The following is a 17,813-nucleotide window of genomic DNA, read 5'->3' on the forward strand; positions in this document are numbered from 1 at the left end:
TTTAAAATCACCACCATTACAGAATTGCATAAACCGTATGTGTATTACATAGAGAAAAAATAGTGGGTATTAGTGTGCCTTCTTTTTGATCAGTGTGTAAACAAGTCTGTGTAAACAAATTTGTACTACAGGAGAGTCAGTTCAGTGTGATCTGTTAGTTGGAGTAATGTTAACTGCTGAAACAAATAGACCTCAAATTCCTAATGACCCACTTATTTCTCATTTATGTAAGGATTTCTCTATAGTTATTCAGGGACCCAGATTCCTTTAGTCATGTAGCTGTGTTATCCTCTAGGGCAGCCTTTCTCCACCTGAATTCTCTAGAGAAATAAGCCTCAGGAAAATGATCTGGGTGACTATTTTCACATTCGTTGCATACAATGAAGACATGATGGCATTGGGCTTAATTCTCCCCTTGGAACCCTATTTGAGAAGGGCTGCCCTAAGTCCTTGCAGTTATTTATATCGAAGCCAGCAGAAAAGGAAAAGCTTTTAAAGGCTATAGTCTGGAAATGTCACTGTCATTTCCACTCACATTCCAGTAGCTAACATGGCCACATCTTATTGCACAGAGACCAGGAAATGTTATCTGTGTGCCTACAAGGAAGAGAAAGCTGGGGTTTGTGTCAGTAGCTAGCAACTCCTTCCCCTTAAGAGTTAAAATTTTGCATTAAGGTATACTGCAGGACTGGTTTAATGACTAAAACATTAGTCAGTTTTCACATCTCAATAGTAGTCATGTGAAGATGAAGGGAAGGGGCCTTGCCGGTGAGGTATTATAAATTAATTTCGCTCGTTTCCTCCATTTGGCCATTTAGGATTATCTCTTCTATTTATGAAATGTGAGCTTTATGGAGTCCTAGTTTTAATGAGATTACGCCCTGTAATGTCTGTTTTGCATTTTCAACCTATAGCTCAAAAGACATCCACATATACTGTTACTTTCAGTAATCCCCGAAGTCATCAATCTTGTATCTGCCTCAAAGGTGAGGGAACAGAAGTGCAGGGATTCATTACGTGTTATCACAGAGCTTCTGGCAAAACTCGAGTCCCACTGTTGAGTCCTTTCCGTTACCCATAGTCTAACCTATACCTTTTGCGATTAAAATCCCTAGTTGGTGTTGGTTTTAAATTGTATGGCACTTTTCATTTAACAGAATAATCTCATCAAAGGCCATTCTGTTGTTTTTCAGCCAGAAAACTTCCTCTGACACCTAAAAATTATCTGTGCGCAAGGCTTGAAGGGGTCGACCTGCAGCAAGATATTTATTTTTAAGTATTCCTGATTTATAGGTTACCAATAGGTTATTTTCACATTAATTTGATCCTCTTGTCATTAGTGTTTCTGAGCTCATCGAAGCAGGATATTTTCGACAGCATCCCACAGCTTATAAGTTGCGGTGTGGAGGTTTGAAAGCAAGTAGTCATGGCTCTTTCTGCTATTCCGAACTTCCCAAGCTTGGAAAGGCTGGATGAGATGAAAATGTTCATAAAACATTCAATTACCTCTTTTTCTCCTGTTAGAAGTCACCATGTTCAGCTTAGGGATGAGAAGAACTGGTTATCAGTTATTTCTCTATTTTGTCCTATTTTTTTATCCTAATAGAATCTGAGTGCCTTCTAGAAGCTACAGTTTAAGCTCTATTTCATTGCGGAATTTTTTTGAAGCTTTAAGTGAACAATACTCAGCCTTCATTTGAAAATTGGTCTTGAGGATTCTGATATCTGGAAAGAAGCTTTCTACTCATTTTTTGAGCATCCCCTTTAAAAAGTTACCACCACCAGGTACTCAATATTTTAGAGAGAGTATGGTTTTTATTATTTCCGTGTCTGCCTTTCCAAATACATCAAGGCTTAGCTGAAATGCTTTCTCCTTAGGAGACCTTTCCTCGCCCATGTCTATTCCTTAACCCTCATTACTTTCTGTGTTTACATAAATCTTAATCTCCTATTAAGTGACCACAGGGTCTGCATTCTAATCAGCTTTATCCTTCCCATGGTGCTGAGCGAATGCCTTCAGCACAGAAAGGCATCTGCTGTGCTCCATGGGCTTGTCTGTCCTCAGTCAGCCTGTCAGTAGCTTCAGAAATCAAAGTACTAGGAACTTTATAACTATTATGCAATCCAAGAAGTGCTTTACAAGAATGATTTTCAACATTATTAAAGTTTCAAATTTTATAATTAGCAGTTAAAAATCTGCCAGTGCAGAGTCCTGTGACAGAACTAAATTATCTCCAATTTCACTTTGAAACGAAAGTACAAGATGACACCCATTGCAGCCTGGTGTTTTGCATTTTGCCTCTTTCCCATCTGGCCCCTGCCCACACTATATGCTCTAGCTCCTGAGTTATCTTCTTCTTTGTATGGTACAGAAATCGGCTTTTCCCCAGATGGTGCCACATGGACAATTCCTAAGTAGTTCTCAGAACTGTCCATGTGGACTGACTCTTCATCAGTCAGAGAAGGAATCATGTTTTTGTAGGAATGGCCAGTTCATGAAGGCTGGAGAGCCTGCCTCTGGTGTCACTCTATCAATGATAGGACCCTTTGAACAGGGTTTGTGTTTTCTCACTCAGTTTTAGTAATGGTAATTATATCATGGATTGAAGAGCTACCGCAACCATAAAACTTTGTGTTGAAAAAATACTGATCTGGGATAGCTCAAGCGTTGATATTTTTTGGTATTCTGTGGAAACAAACCACCACATTGAGTGGAGTTTGGGAGGCAATCAGTGAGCAGCAGAAAAGCCAGGTTCAAAACCTAACAGCCTCTTTCTCTTCTAGGTTTCATTTAACACATCTTTAAAATGAGGGACTGAAGTTAGATTATTTATAGGGTTATTCCTTAAACATTTTATTTTTCCTCCTCTTAACAGAAATGCTAATATGCTCTCAAAATAACTTTATGAAAATTTTCTTAATTTCTACCATGGACAACATATAGAGGGAGGGGATTTGTTATGGGATCTGATTTTACACAATCCAGAGGAAGTGCCAAGTAGTGTCCGTAAGGCTGCACTCGGTCTGAGGCTGGAATTTGGAGTCCAAAGGACAGGCAGCTGGGAAGGATGTAAAGTTGGGAAGAACAAGAACAAGCTGGAACCGACAGGCAGGAGCTGGAGCGCATACTAAATCTGCGTCGGTTCGTGCGTCGGGTCTGACCTTGATGGTGTGGGCATCCTGCAGAAACTGAGACCCTTGATCAGAGAAGCTGAAGGAAGATTCACAGGAACAGGCCCAGCTGCTGACTGACTGACACCAACAAGGTGAGCCAGTAGGTAAGTGAGATATAAAATGGCTACTCTTCATTTTGGCCTCCAAATTCTGCATAAGAATCTGTAGCTCACTCTTAACTGGAAGCATACGGAAGGAAATTCTGGGACATGTAGTTCAGTCTAGCCAAGTTGATGTGTTACAAAGCACCACAGTGGTTGTCCCAAGATGGTGGGATTCCAGGTGACCGTTACTTTATAATTTTACATGTTTTAATTCTTCACAACAAACACATATTGTTTATCTAATCTGCAATGCATATAAAGCTATTCTCTTTGAGGAAAAGTAGCTTTTCAATTGCTGGGTATCCTTAGTGCAGAAAGTGACCTCAAGTCATGCCATCCCTCACAGTTCAGGAGGTGCTGCTGCAGATGATGTAACTGCCAGCAACAGCGGAGTCTGGCTCTCAGGGATCCTCTCCCCTCGGACCCTGACATCCCTTTTTGTAGTGTGGAGAAAATTCTGCTGTGCTGATGGACCATAAACATGTTGAGAAACAAATGCACACATTTTAACACTGTGTAGTGTGCTAAGATTTAGGCCCAGCGCTGCAGAACTGACAAAGCTGGGTGGCCTTAGATGTCACCTAGAGCCACGACTCTCAGACTATTTCCCCAGTGTGGCACATGACGGTTTCACCTGCCCAGCACATTTCCTTGGGCCTTCCTGGGGTTAGGCCTCTGACAGGGTGTTAACCAGAACCTCAATCTCTCTCTCTCTCTCTCTTTCCTTCTCTCTCCCTCTCTCTCCACCCGAACCCCCGCCCATGAAAACACATCAGAAATAAGTGAATGAAAGTAATATTATAGGGATGACCTCTGGTCTGCAGGAACTTAAAAGACAAGTCTTAAAATTTAAACCATTAGTAACAAAGTAGTTGCAATCTGACTTGAGTGTCACTACACTATGTTTAAAAAAGGGTGGTCTTGGGCTGGCCCGGTGGCTCAGGTGGTTAGAGCTCCATGCTCCTAACTCCGAAGGCTGCCGGTTCGATTCCCACATGGGCCAGTGGGCTCTCAACCACAAGGTTGCCAATTCAAGTCCTCGAGTCCCGCAAGGGATGGTGGGCTCCGCCCTCTGCAACTAAGATTGAACATGGCACCTTGAGCTAAGCTGCCATTGAGCTCCCGGATGGCTCAGTTGGTGGGAGCGTGTCCTCTCAACCACAAGGTTGCCGGTTTCGACTCCCGCAAGGGATGGTGGGCCGTGCCCTCTGCAACTAGAAACGGCAACTGGACCTGGAGCTGAGCTGCGCCCTCCTAAAACTAAAACTGAAAGGGCAACAACTTGAAGCTGAACGGCACCCTCCACAACTAAGATTGAAAGGACAACAACTTGACTTGGAAAAAAGTCCTGGAAGTACACACTGTTCCCCAATAATGTCCTGTTTCCCTTCCCCAATAAAATCTTTAAAAAAAAGAAAAAGTGTGGTCTCCAAAACTGTAGGTATGTGAAATAGCCCAATATGGTGTGGGTGTGGAGAGATAACAGAATTTGTTCTAGGTATTTCTTTTTATCTCATCCTTTAAAAATTAGTGTTTGTTTCATAACAATACTGAATATTAGTACATCTGTAAAATTTATAGGTAAATATCCATATAATGGTCAAACATGTTAAAACATTTCCTGCTGACTGGGGTGCAAAATCAAAACATTTATGAAACCATCAACCTAAAAGAAAGTGAAACTCATTTTCTTCATTTAAATGCAAACTCTAGAAAATAGTACTCAAAGTTTTAGGAGATTAAAGAAGATAAAAAGCCCAATGTTTTTCCTATTAATTAGTAAAACCCAAAATAAAAGCTACGGCAATAGCTAATAATGTAAAAAAAGGGAAAGGAAACGGAGACAGTATTGAAATAAAATGAAAATACCATCTTTCAACTGAAGACGCACCCATCCACACCCACACACATAGGTACTATTAGGTCGGTCCAAAAATAATTGCGGTTTTTGCAATTATTTCTTTTAAAGAGCAATTACTTTTGCCACCTAATAGTTATTACATAACCCCCAGAACAGTTCAGGGAAAAAGGAATTAATAAAAGGGATAGCTTCTTGACATTATGATGAGGCCTTTTAGCACGTGGTCTCTTAAAACAGAAAAAAAAAGGCAACCAGTTTTATAGTTGACCCTACAGTATTTGGGAAAATGAAAGTCCTATGTCAGGCTAGAACCACTGCGTTACACAGGAGCCACAACTCCGTATGAAAAGCAGTGGGCACCTGGAAAGATTATATACGGTGCAAGCAGTATCTACTTTACAAGGCAGAAGTCTCTTGAGGCCATGATGTTTTAGGCTAGGCCTTTTTCAAGGGAAGAATATTATACATCATCTAAGTCCACACTGTCCTGGGAGAGTCACAGCCAGAGGCAGTGGAAAGAAGTGTAATGGGCTCAGCATGAACAGGATGTAAGGTTCTATCATTTTCTAAACCAGTGTGATTAGGAAGGGCAGAATCTGCAATCATTTATGAGTATAAAAAAAATTTGGAAACATGGATGAATCTTGAAGATTTTATGCTAAGTGAAATAAGACAGTCACAAAATGACAAATATTGTATTGCACTTACACAAGGAATATGAGTAGTCAAATTCAGAGACAGATAATAGAATGGTGGTTGCGAGAGGCTGGCTGGAGGAAGGAGTGGGAGTTACTACTTAACGGGGACAGACTTTCAGTTTGGGAAGATGAAAAAGTTCTGGAAGTGGATGGTGGTGAAAGCTGCACAACTGTGTAGGGATGTACTTAATGCCACTGAACCGTACACTAAAAATGGTTTATATATATTTTACCACAATTTTGTTTTTTTAAATCACCGAAGAAGTCAATATGGAAAACGAATAACTGAATATTGTAGAAAAAGACAGAAACTTTTCAATGAAGAGATAAGTATGTATCTCCAAGCTGGAGGTCTAGATTAAGGACAATCCCGTGAGTCCTATTAAAGGACAACCACACACAGTTTTAAGGACACTGTCAGACAGGTTACCTTATAGCTCTCCTCCACTTGATGCCAGACTAGCTCTTCCAGATTTCCAGTACTGAAGGGTCTCTTTTTTTCCTGCTTTCCCAGCCCTATCATTCATAATAGACGAATGAAAAGGCCCAGAAACCTGTTCTGTTTGGGAAGGTTTTCTTTTGTTCTAGGCTTCGGTGGTTAATGTGCTTCACAAATTTAAGAGTCTCTCTGTCTCTGTAGACCAATGCCAAAGAATTGTTTTCTGGATTCACTGTTAGCAGCTGAAACAGGCAAATACAACAGTGCATCAGAACATGAAGCTTATTCTTAACTCTTTTCTTCAATGATTCACTTCTGAACAGATGGCTTCCATATCAAGTACTTCAGATTAGGGACAGGGAACAGGAAAGATCCTTTACTAGGGAAGACCTATTGCTCTGGCTGTCAAGACATTTTCTAACAAGCCCCATTACAATACATACCCAGAAAGGTTTTACCTAATGCATTTCGTTCTACATTGAAAGATTAATGGGAATATACCATGTAGCTTTTAATTTATTTGGAATTCCTCAGGGTAGAATGTTTAGTGATTATTCTTTAGCATCTTTATTCCATGCTGAGTACATTCTACTAGAAATTAGACCATTGTCGGCAGACCAACATGGAATTGTCAAAGACATTGGTAGAAGGTTATAAAAATTGGGATTTTGAAGAATGAAAGCATCCTCAAGAACTAAAAAGATAGTGTGCTATCAGAAGCAACTTACCTCTTCATCTTCACCTTTGGCAATGTAGGAAGTAAAGCCACCATATTCTGGCTCCCAGCCTTACAAGGGAAAAACAAACAGCATTCAGAAAGTTCTCAATGCAAGAGTTACACCATGTGCTTAAATCACTGACCCCATGCTGCTTAAAACTGACGGGTCTGGGAGTTCAGTAGTAACCAACACTATGAGCCTGATTTTACCATTCAGTCAACATTGAATAAGAACTGAAAATGAAGAATTACATGTAAAATGTACTTGGAAGCACAATTACACAAAAGCTGGCATTCTTGGAGGGAAATTGTGGTTTGGTCCATCTCCCGTACCATAGTCAAAGATGTAAATCCTCCTTTGAGTTAGGAGAATGAAATTCATGACCCCTAAGATCCCTTCCAACATTGAGCTCCTGTGATCCGAGACCCTGGCCACGGCAAATACTTCTGAATTGGTTCAGTTGGAGAGGAGCACCCAGGACAGATGCCCCTCTTAAGGAAACACTGCTTTCTGCCTCCCTCTTACCTTCACAGCCACAGTAAAGAAGTAAGTCCAGGGCAAATTCAGTCTTGCTGTTGTCATGGATCAAAGTGTAGTGACCAGTCTTCCAGTGCCTCAGTTCCCCCTGGCATGTGGGAACACTTGATTCTAAGAAAAAACAGAAGACCAGAAAAATATTAAAATAACCTTAATACCGCTGCTAGATTGCAAGGGAATGACAATTAGGAATGATACAGCACTAATGGGAAACCATTGCCATAAACCTTCAGCTGACCTACTATTCCACCAAATTAGCCGTCAGTGAGTGTCAGAAATTACCAGGTGTGACTATTTGGGGAAAAACAGTTGACTTTCTAGTTCTCTCTTTACAGAAAATTTCAGATGGGGTAGATACTTAGCTGCCCAAAATAAAAAGTTAAAATGTGAATATTATTTGTAATAGGCTATTTTTTAGAGCAATTTTAGGTTTACAGAAAATCTTCCTAGAAAGTAGTTTCCACACCATTCTCCCCCAGTTCCCTATTATTAACATCTACTCTTAGTGTGGTATATTTGTTACAGTTGATGAATCAATACTGATACATTATTATTAGCTAGAGTGCATAGTTTGCATTAGGGTTTACTCTTTGTGTTGTATATTCTATGGGTTTGACAAATGCTTAATGTCGTGTCCATTATTACAGTGTCATACAGAACAGTTTCACTGCCACTAAACCGCCCTGTGCTCCACCTATTCATGCCTCTCTCCCAAATCCTTCCAACCACTCTCCTTAGTTTTGCCTTTTCCTGAATGTCATATAGTTGGAATCACACAATACGGTTTCAGACTGGCTTCTTTCACGCAGTAATATGCATTTAAGTTTCCTCCATGTCTTTTCATGGCTTGATAGCTCATTTTTTAACTTCATCTCGTTGTGGTTGGAGAAGATACTTTGTATATTTATTTTTTTAAAATCTATTGAGACATAATTTGTGGTCTAACATATTGTCTATCCTGGAAGATGTCCCACGTGCACTTGAGAAGAATGTGTATGCTATTGTTGGGTAGAGTGTTTTGTACATGTCTGTTAGATCTAGCTGGTTTTTTGTGTTAAGTTACATTTTAGATTCAAATGTCCAGTTTTCAATAAAAAAAATCGGAAGGCATACAAAGAAACAGTAAAGTGGCCCATTCAAAGGGAAAAAGTCAACACAAACTGTCCCTGAAAAAGACCTGATGGCAGATACACTAGAAGAAGATTTTAAAACAGCTGTCTTAAAGATGCTCAAAAACTAAAGATGTGGAGAAAATCAAGGAAACAATGTATGAAGAAAATGGAAATATCAATAAAGAAAACAAACTTTAAAAAGAAACCAAAAAGAGATTCTGGAGCTGAAAAGTACAATAACTGAAATGAAAAAATTAACTAGAGGAATTCAAAGGCAGATTTGAGCAGGCAGAAGAATCAGCAAACTTGAAGATGAGACAATGGAAATTACCAAGACTGAGGAACAGAAAGAGAAAATATTAGAAAACAGTGAGTAGAGTCTAAGGGACCCGTGGGACACCATCAGCTGATCAACATATGCATTGTGGGAGTCTGAAAAGGAAAAGGGAGAAAGAAAGGCGCAGAGAGAATATTTAAAGCAATAATGGCTAAAAACTTCCCAAATTCTATGAAAGACATGAATATAAATATCCAAGAAGCTCAATGAATTCCAAGTAAGCTGAACTGAAAGAGATCTACACCAAGACACACCATAATGAAACTTTCAAAAGACAAAGAATCTTGAAAGCAGCAAGAGAGAAGTCAATCACATACAAAGGATTCTTAATAAGATCAGCAGATTTCTCATCAGCAATTCTGGAGGCCAGAAGGCAGTGGTCAGGTATATTCAAATATAAAAGAAAAAACGCTGTCAGCCAATAATCGTGTATTTGGCAAAACTGTCCTCAAGAGTGAGGGAGAAATTAAGACATTCCCAGATAAAAGCCGAGGAAGTTTGTTACCTATATGCGTATATGCCTACATAGCAAAAAAGACTAGAAGGATATATTTCAAATGTTAATAGCGGCCACAAATAGGTGCTTATTTTCCTTTTACTTATTTGTTTTCCAAACATTCTGAAATTAACGTTATATTTTATATATTTTTTAAAAAACAGAAACTTAATTGTCTGGTCTGTAATGGTTCTGGATATCTTATCGAACGTGCCCTAGCTAAGCCAACATTAACACTGCTATTACATACCTTAGCAGCTTTTCAGCTTTTCCTTAAAAATGCTTTACAGCTTTCCTTTAAGATGGTCAACTTTGTAAACAGTGGCTTTTCTCATTTACATTTGTATTCCCGACTCAGCTCTGGCCTAAGGCCTTGCATACAGTAGATGCTCAATAACAGAATAAAGCATCTTTTTGGTTGTCTATATAAATTTTCTTCCAAGTTGCAGGTTCACAAAAAAACCCCAAAAAGGAATAGAAGTGGACAAATACATTTTTAAAAAGCCCTTGCGGCCCCACTCACCTGACTTATTTTTAGGATCTAGGTATAGATGCCAGTATCAATTACCAAGGAAAACCAACCTTTCAAAATAAGGCTTTCTTGTGTATTAAACTGCACAGAAAGCCACCGGGGTCTGGTTTTCCTAAATATCTGTGGTGACCATAGTGGCAGGGCCACCAGTTTGGGAGATACAGAATCTGAGTCTTGTTGCTGGCGGTTAGCATCTCACACTGCTGGTTTTATTTCCACAGGTACCACCTCCCTTGTCTTTGTTCTTCTAACTGCATAGGGTCCTTGTGAAGGAATTAGAGTGGAAGCAGAGGATAGTAAAACTGAGGAGAGGAAGCGGGTAACAGGTTTTCTAATCTGAGTTAGAAGGTGCTGTGACATTTAAGCTGAATTTATACTTGCTCAGTTAATGGTGCCAAAATCTCCATAGAAGCATTACTTCTTAAACTTCCTATATTTTTCTCCTTTCCATCTTGTTTGTAGATGATTAAACGTCTCTACTTTTAATAACTTCCTTCCCTCTATTTGTCCAAATTCAAGCAAGTTTTTCTTAGTCTGTTACTGGTTCTTAGCAGAATAAGCTGATCACCTTCTTCTCCTTTATGTTCTTGTGTTTTAGAGTAATTGTAGGCAAAGCCAGTCCTTTCTCTCCACCACCTGTACTATCGTTACCCTGATAAAAGGTACTAGCTGTTTCTCCTACCTACTAGAATGCTCTTCCTGCATCTCCCTCCTGTCATTCAGACGTGAGCCTGGCTGACAGCTCCTCAGACAGGCTTTTCCAGATTGCCCGTTCACCTAAGCGGCCACTCAGTCAGTCACTGCTCAGCACACAACCCTATTAAAATGATCTCCGCAGCATTTATCATTATTTGATGTTTCCTAGTTGTTGGTGTATATATTTAAGCTCTGTCCTCTCCTATTAGAGTACACGCTTGAGGAGAGCAGAAACCTCGTCTGTTTTTTTTCTTCAGCTCCTGAAACAGGGCCTGGTATACAGTAGATGCTCAAGAAATATTTGCTGAATGAATAAATGACTGAATGGTGAATGCTTAATGGAAAATAGAGACAAGTTATAACAACAGCTTACCTTTCTGGGCTTCGTTTTCCGCTGGCACTGGGTCTGTCTGTTCACTGCTCTGTTGGCTGTTGTTGCCAGTGGCCTCCTGGTTACTCTTTGGCTCAGAGGAGCTACAGCTCGTCCCTTCTTCAGTGCTATCAGGAGCAGAGGCTGCTTCTCCCTCTTTTGTGTCCTCAACCTCATCTTCTTCTGAAGGGGCCAAGAAGTGAAGCTTCAGGCCTGTGAAGTTGGACAGCAGCAAGAAGAGTGCCTCGGAGCGAAATAATGCCATGCAGTCCTTCAGTATGTCAGGAAGTGTGCTCTCCTCAGCTTTCTCATAAAACCTGAAAAGCAGCAATGTCAGTCGTTCATCAAAGCCACAGATGTCAAATTACTCGTGGAACAAAAGCTGATCATTAGCTTTGTACCTCTCTCCCTAAATCTTGGCATAGCTTACTAAAGCACATGTTGTTATAATAGTGAGATTCTATTCGGGCCTGCTACTGGATGTCCCTGAGTACCAAACATCACTAGGGCAAATGTCCTATTATTGAAGGTGAGTCTGTCAGACAAACAGGCAGGTGCCAAATGCAGATGCAAACGTCTTGCATGATGGGTTCTACCTTTTGTTAGGGGGACCTCGGCTGCTCCATTTCACATCTCCTTTCTCCAAAGCCTCACAGACCTCTGCAAATTTCTCAGGCTGGAAAATGAGCAAATAAAGCAGTTAAAAATCTCCTTGTGATCCCACACTGGTCTTGCAGCCCTGCAGAATCATTCTGGCTGACTTCTAAAGGGGTCAGTTAACTCTCATCCCTTTTGCACAAGATTCCCCAGTCTTGATATGGTGAAGCCAAAGCCAAGACTGGATATATTGTCAGCATGCTTTAGCCAAGAGACCTGAGTGTTGATTTGGGCCATTTCCTTAAGTAGTTGTTTATCTTATGTCAAATTGCTCAACCTCTCAATTCCTGCATTTATAAAATGAGGATAATATTCTTTTAATTTTAAAAAAAAGTTTTATTATTTTTATTTTTTAATACAGACTCTTTAATTGGTAAGGTATAAGAAAAAAAATTGAACTGCGTAAGTCAGTGTCATTACAATGAAAAATCTCTATATAACAACAGATTCCCCAGGCCTCAGCTCATTCCCTTTATTTAGTCAGCATTCTAAATTTAAATGTCAAGTACAGTACAGAAACTGAGTAACCTACTGCAATATTCTCCACAGGCTATATACGTACTTGTTTAACGCAGTTTCCTAAGGAGTTTTCTGAAAACAACAGTCATATCAGTCTTAAGAAAAAGGACCCCAAAGCATGGTTTAGGTAAACTGAATTAAATAGGCTTAAACAAGTTTATTTACTACTACTCAAATTGCTTAATACCCCAATGTCAGCTATAAAATTCCGAGAGAGAGACATTATGTATTGTCTCTCAACCATTTTTTCATGGAGAAACAGCTCCTGGGACTGTCATTTCATGGGACCCTAGGTCAACTCTGAAGCACCAGTGTACGTGATCTCATTTGGGCCTCACAGCAACTCTCAAAGGTGGGCATGGCAGGTGTTACTCCAGTGTAACGATGATGAAATAAAAGCTCAAAGAGATTGAGGGATGTGGTCAGGTCAGTCCAGTCAGAGCCAGGCCAGGAATAGAAGGTCTTCTGACTTCTGATCTAGTTCTCTCTTCACCCTAATGTGCTGCCTCATCATTGCCGAACTTTCAGTAATAGTGTTGATCGATTAGTAACCTATCATTAAAATAGTAGGCACCATATTCAAGCGGATAGGAAGGGGACCACACACAACTGATTTTCAGTGTAGGAGCTTCTCTGTGTGTCTATTACCATTAAGATTCTAGAGAACTGTGGAATACGCAAGGGACTCTTAACCCACTGAGCATCTAGCTGATACCAATGTTATTATCATTTCTGTATTTTATTTAAATTAGAGATGGCATAAACATTGTAACTAGGAACAACAAAAAAAAGAACAAAAACTCTTGGTGACGCCTATTTATCCACCCAAGATATACCAGACAAGATGTGCTGACCTACCTTTAGGAACTCCTTCAGGAGAATTTCAGACCTTTCTTCAAACTCTTCTTGAATTTGAATTTGATAATCCATGTCCAGATAGGTAGGGTTGATCCAATCATACAAAATTTCATGCTTGCAAAGCAGTAGCAGATGCAAAAGATGAGTTAATAATTCCTATTGCTTTTGTTCTTACATCATTTCATACTAGTAAAGTATACGCAAGTCCCCACTTTTTAACTGTTTCCTTGTTAAACATAAAGTGATGGTAAACTATACCTGAGAAAAAGACACTATCAAAAGTTTACCTATGAAGAGTGGTAGGACAAGCTCAAAGTCTAGTCTCATTATCAGGAATAGCAGTTTTAAACCAGAAAAACAAATGATATGCTCCAGCTTCTAAGACAAGAATCCCGGCAGCAGGAATTTGTCCTTACATCTTGTGGGATGTGAGGGCTCCGAGGGATGAGAGGTTCAAAGTAGTTGGGAGGCCTGGTCAGCGAAGGACCATGAAACCAGCCACTTATAGACAAACGCGACTTTTCTTCAGACAGGACTTCAGACACCTGCAAGGACAAGACCAGCGACACATCAACACAAAGAATAGGAGAAAGATTACCAGCTGAGGCACACTAATTTCAGGACCCTCCACGCTAGGTGTGAAAACAACCTGGCCACTTAAGTCCAACAGGAAGCTGTCACATTTAGATAATGGGTGACTAAAAGGCATGATCCTTAGGTCTCTATTTATCTGTGGCTTACAGTCTTTACCTGGTGAAAGGATACTGGAGACACTTCAAAGAAAACCAGTGTGTTCCACGAAGGGATAAGAGACTTGACAATCTGCTTCGGCTGCAAGTGTTCTGTACCAGGAGAGAACACATCCACGAATGTGATTTCATTATCATTAACCACTTCCAGGCCACCTCGTTTCACCTGGACAATACTCACATTTCTAAGTGTATCTAGATGTACCCTTCAGAGCCCCAAATACCATCCCTTTCCATCTGTTTCACTCGTACTTGCTAGTTCTGCCAGCTGACATTTGTTCTTCATTGTACCACTCATATATTATTGATGAGGGCTGAAAGTTTCCTGGAGTCAACCCCTGGGGTCAGTTATTAAAACAAAAAACCCTGACTTTGTCAGATGGACAGGTGCTGGCAGATTGACAGCCACAAGCAGCTTTACGTGCTCTCTACCCCTGGTCTGTATTCCGAAGCCAGGTCTGACAACTTTTCATCTCCAGTAATGATTATCTCCAGTACAAGTGAGAGAGGTGGCTGTCAGGGCTGTCAGGTAGCAGTAAGTCCTCCTGCGGCTGTCACTGTAATCAATGGCTTCCATCTCCTCTGACACATACAGACATTGCCTGTGAGAATTCAGAAGTGGCTACTGGTGTTGAAGAGCACACATTTGTCTTACCATCAACACTGTATAGGTCCAGGGTGCCCCCCAAGCTCCTGTCCCAGGAGGGAACCAGGTAAAGAATGAAGGCAATCCGGCGTCCTTCCAGCTCGTCGTCGTGGCACAGTAGGGCATCTGCAAGTTCAACGCACACCTTAATGTCCCTGCAGAGACACTGAGCAGTCGATACCTGACCCTGCACTTAATACCAGTCCATCTGATACTCATTGTAATGTCAGCTCTTCCAGTTTTAAAATGGTACGGATTTCCCCTTTCATAATTAAAGAGAGAAAACTGTCAATATTAAAAATTCTAAAAAACACTGAAGAACGCGTATGTAGTTAGACCTAGAGATAATCCCCGACAACATCTTTACATATAATCTCGTATTTTTTCTACATACATGTATTTGCTTTTGAAAAAAATGGTATCCTACAGTGTTTATTCCATGGCCTGGTCTTTTTTTTATTATGTGGTAAGTGTCTTTCGATCTCAATATACACACTTGTCATCTCTTTATTGGCTGCAGTTATTCTACTATATGGATTATGAATTACCTCCCTCCCCCCTTAACCACTCTTTTATTTGTTAATTGTTTCCATTTCTTGTCTATTAAGAATGCTTTAATGCACACCATTACACATAGATCTCTTTTGTACTTGTTCCCATTAATTTCTTGAGTTAAACTTCTAAAGCCATTAGGTGGGGTTGAGCAAGGCATGCAGCCATGCAGAGTGGAAGAGGGAGTACTACGGTAAACTGAGATCGTTCACACGTGGAGGGATTGTTTTGAAAAATATATTGATGATAATGGAAGCCAGGTTTCTCACTGTTGAAGAAAGGAATTCCACACAGAGGAAAGGAGAAATCTAGAATGAACTCTATCATGTTGAATTGGAACTGGAGGAATCAATGTGAATTCAGTTTCTTATATATCTATACAGATGTTTATGTAAACATACAGATGTAAGTACAGATACAGAAATACAAATGTAAATGCATACATATATTTACTGCCTCCTTCCACTAAAAGGGTCTGGGAGAAGTGCCACCCTAATAGCAAAAACACCTGGAGTCCCCATCTTGATTTTTAAGTATCATTCTTCACTAAAGGAACCAGGGTTCTTTGAAAGAACAGCCAACTCCAGGTGTAGAGCAGGGGAAAGGTAAGATAAGCCTGGAAAATCTTGTTTTGCCAGAAAATAAGACGTATTAAGAATGATGGGGACATATCAAAAGGACACGTAAGTCAGTTTAAAGGTGCTGCCCTTGATCAAATCAGGGACAATATGAGCATCAATAAAATGACAGTAACTAATGACCCATTATATAAATAGTAAGTCCGTAAATCCACACTGACCTAAATAAATGAATAAATGGGGAGAGGAAAAAGTTGTCCTTACAGTAGAGTGACAACTAATGAATGCAGAAGAAATGATCTTATTGTAAAAATCACCATTTGGCAACATGCATACTAATAATTTAGCAAGGAATAATCAGTGGATGCTAGAACAGGTGAATCAAAGGTTGAGGAGAAAAGGGAAATTTACATAATCTTAAAGTATCTCCTCACAAAATACTTACCTTATAGAGAGGAAACAATAATTTACAGACAAATGTGATATCAGGCAGCACCTTAGTTAAGTGATCAAAGTTACTGTCACTAGTAAGACGACAGAAACTGTGTGCCACTTGATAAGGTGCAATAAGAACACATAAATCTGTAATATTCTTGCCAAAAACGCATGACTTGAATCTAACCACGAGGAAGCAACTGACAAACCGAAACTGAGGGAAGTTTTACAAAATAACTCATCTGTAAATAGTCAGAAGCATCATGAAACAAGAGACTGAGGAACTGCTCTAGACTGAGGGAGACTAAAGAGACAAGTAAGTGCTGGACTGTGTTCTGCTGAAGGACCAAATGATGGAACTTGCAAGGAGCCTGTGAATTGGACGGGAATACTGTGTCACTCCAATTTCCTGATTTTCACGTAGGAGAATGTCCTTGTAGGAATTACTGAAGTTATTCAGGGGACATAGAGCATCATAATGGCATCCCACTTTCAAGTAAAACAGGAGAAAAATTATATGTACTATGTTTGCCACTTTTCTGTATGTTTGAAATTACTTCAAAAAGAAAAAAAGTTAAAAGAAGGGCATATGATATCACTCTTTATGTGTATTACTAAGTTATCCTCAAAAGTTGTTACCAAGTTAAACTTCCCCAGGATAAGAGTTAAACCCAAAACAAAACACTTTTCCTTCCAGGCGAAAAAACCAAACATGTTTTCAAAAAGACATTTATGCTCAGAAAGGGAACTGGAAGGATGCACCTCAAACTGGTGAGAATGGATACCTCTGTAAAGAAAGGGGGGGGTCAAGGAGAAGGTGAAGGGAACTATCAAGGTTCACACTGTATATTTTTATGTTGTTCGAATTTTTTTCCTTAAGAGTATACTCACTTATTACCTTCAAAATTAAAAAAAGGAAAAAAGAACAAATGACACCGGGGGAGACATTTGTTCCCTAAGAAGTCTAAGAGGGGAGTTTACAATGTCACCGCTGAATTTCCTGATATTATATGGAAAGTTGGTGTGTACTCGTATGTGCATTATCGGCACTTTTCTGACAAAATGGTCAAGAGCTTTCGTCATATTCCCAAAGAACCACTGCCTTACACCTTCCACTATGACGGGCATTTCTGTATGAGCTGGGTCAGACCTTCCTTATTAAGAAGGTCTTAGTGCTATGCAGGGATTCATGGCCTAGGATTTTGATACACTGACACTATCTTTCCACCATTATTTAGTCAAAACCTTTAAATCTTACAGACATCAGGGCTTTATCTTTCTTACCTGAGAATTCATATTTAGCACAGGACATGTCAATAGTTGATTCCAGGTCAATCTTGGAAATGTCAGAAAGCCAAGCCCGGAAATCCTCAAACAGAATTTTCCTAGAAATGTAAACAAAAGAGATGACTTGTTATGCCACGGTGTGGGCTCCATTTGAATCCATGCCACAACTCAATCTTCCTGGAGGTTGTGGTTTACTCAAGAGATCCATTCCTGAGAATGGTCCTCACTTTAAACTTGCATAGTTTAGGACTAATATTCCCAGAGCACATCCTTAATTATTTTCTCAGGATAAACTCTATACGTGGAATTACACTACAAAAAGATAAGCCTAATTTTTAGGTTTTGATACATCTTTCCAAACCATCTTCTAAGAAAGACTGCAGCAGTGTATAAAGGTATCTACACTTCTGTCAGCCCTGGAGATTTTGTTTTTATTATTTGCCAACCTAATATGTGA

The 17,813-nt window shown here is 39.8% G+C and overlaps 1 protein-coding gene across 19 annotated transcripts in view; it reads right to left on the bottom strand.

Annotated features, from left to right (window-relative positions):
• The window catches only part of OGFOD1 (2-oxoglutarate and iron dependent oxygenase domain containing 1), a 54,514-nt gene that overhangs the window by 31,180 nt on the left and 5,521 nt on the right, over nucleotides 1-17,813 (bottom strand). For 16 of the 19 annotated variants that reach the window (XR_016022080.1, XR_016022078.1, XR_016022079.1 and 13 more), the window contains 10 exons: nucleotides 17,354-17,454; nucleotides 14,514-14,630; nucleotides 13,860-13,951; nucleotides 13,526-13,654; nucleotides 13,110-13,223; nucleotides 11,672-11,751; nucleotides 11,079-11,392; nucleotides 7,521-7,643; nucleotides 7,005-7,063; nucleotides 6,268-6,518 (listed from right to left, as the gene is read on the bottom strand). Coding sequence is in view for 3 of the 19 variants with exons in the window: in XM_074314861.2 (XP_074170962.2) it covers nucleotides 6,357-6,518; nucleotides 7,005-7,063; nucleotides 7,521-7,643; nucleotides 11,079-11,392; nucleotides 11,672-11,751; nucleotides 13,110-13,223; nucleotides 13,526-13,654; nucleotides 13,860-13,951; nucleotides 14,514-14,630; nucleotides 17,354-17,454 (1,291 nt within the window). In the remaining 16 variants the exon portion in view is untranslated. Of the gene's footprint in view, nucleotides 1-5,777; nucleotides 6,519-7,004; nucleotides 7,064-7,520; nucleotides 7,644-11,078; nucleotides 11,393-11,671; nucleotides 11,752-13,109; nucleotides 13,224-13,525; nucleotides 13,655-13,859; nucleotides 13,952-14,513; nucleotides 14,631-17,353; nucleotides 17,455-17,813 lie in introns of those variants that run through there. The other 3 variants (XM_074314861.2, XM_019753944.3, XM_019753954.3) reach the window with 1 other exon arrangement.

This window comes from Rhinolophus sinicus, chromosome 8 (assembly GCF_057876585.1).
Source record: "Rhinolophus sinicus isolate RSI-liver-muscle chromosome 8, RSI-T2T, whole genome shotgun sequence".
NCBI classification, from domain to species: Eukaryota; Metazoa; Chordata; class Mammalia; order Chiroptera; family Rhinolophidae; genus Rhinolophus; species Rhinolophus sinicus.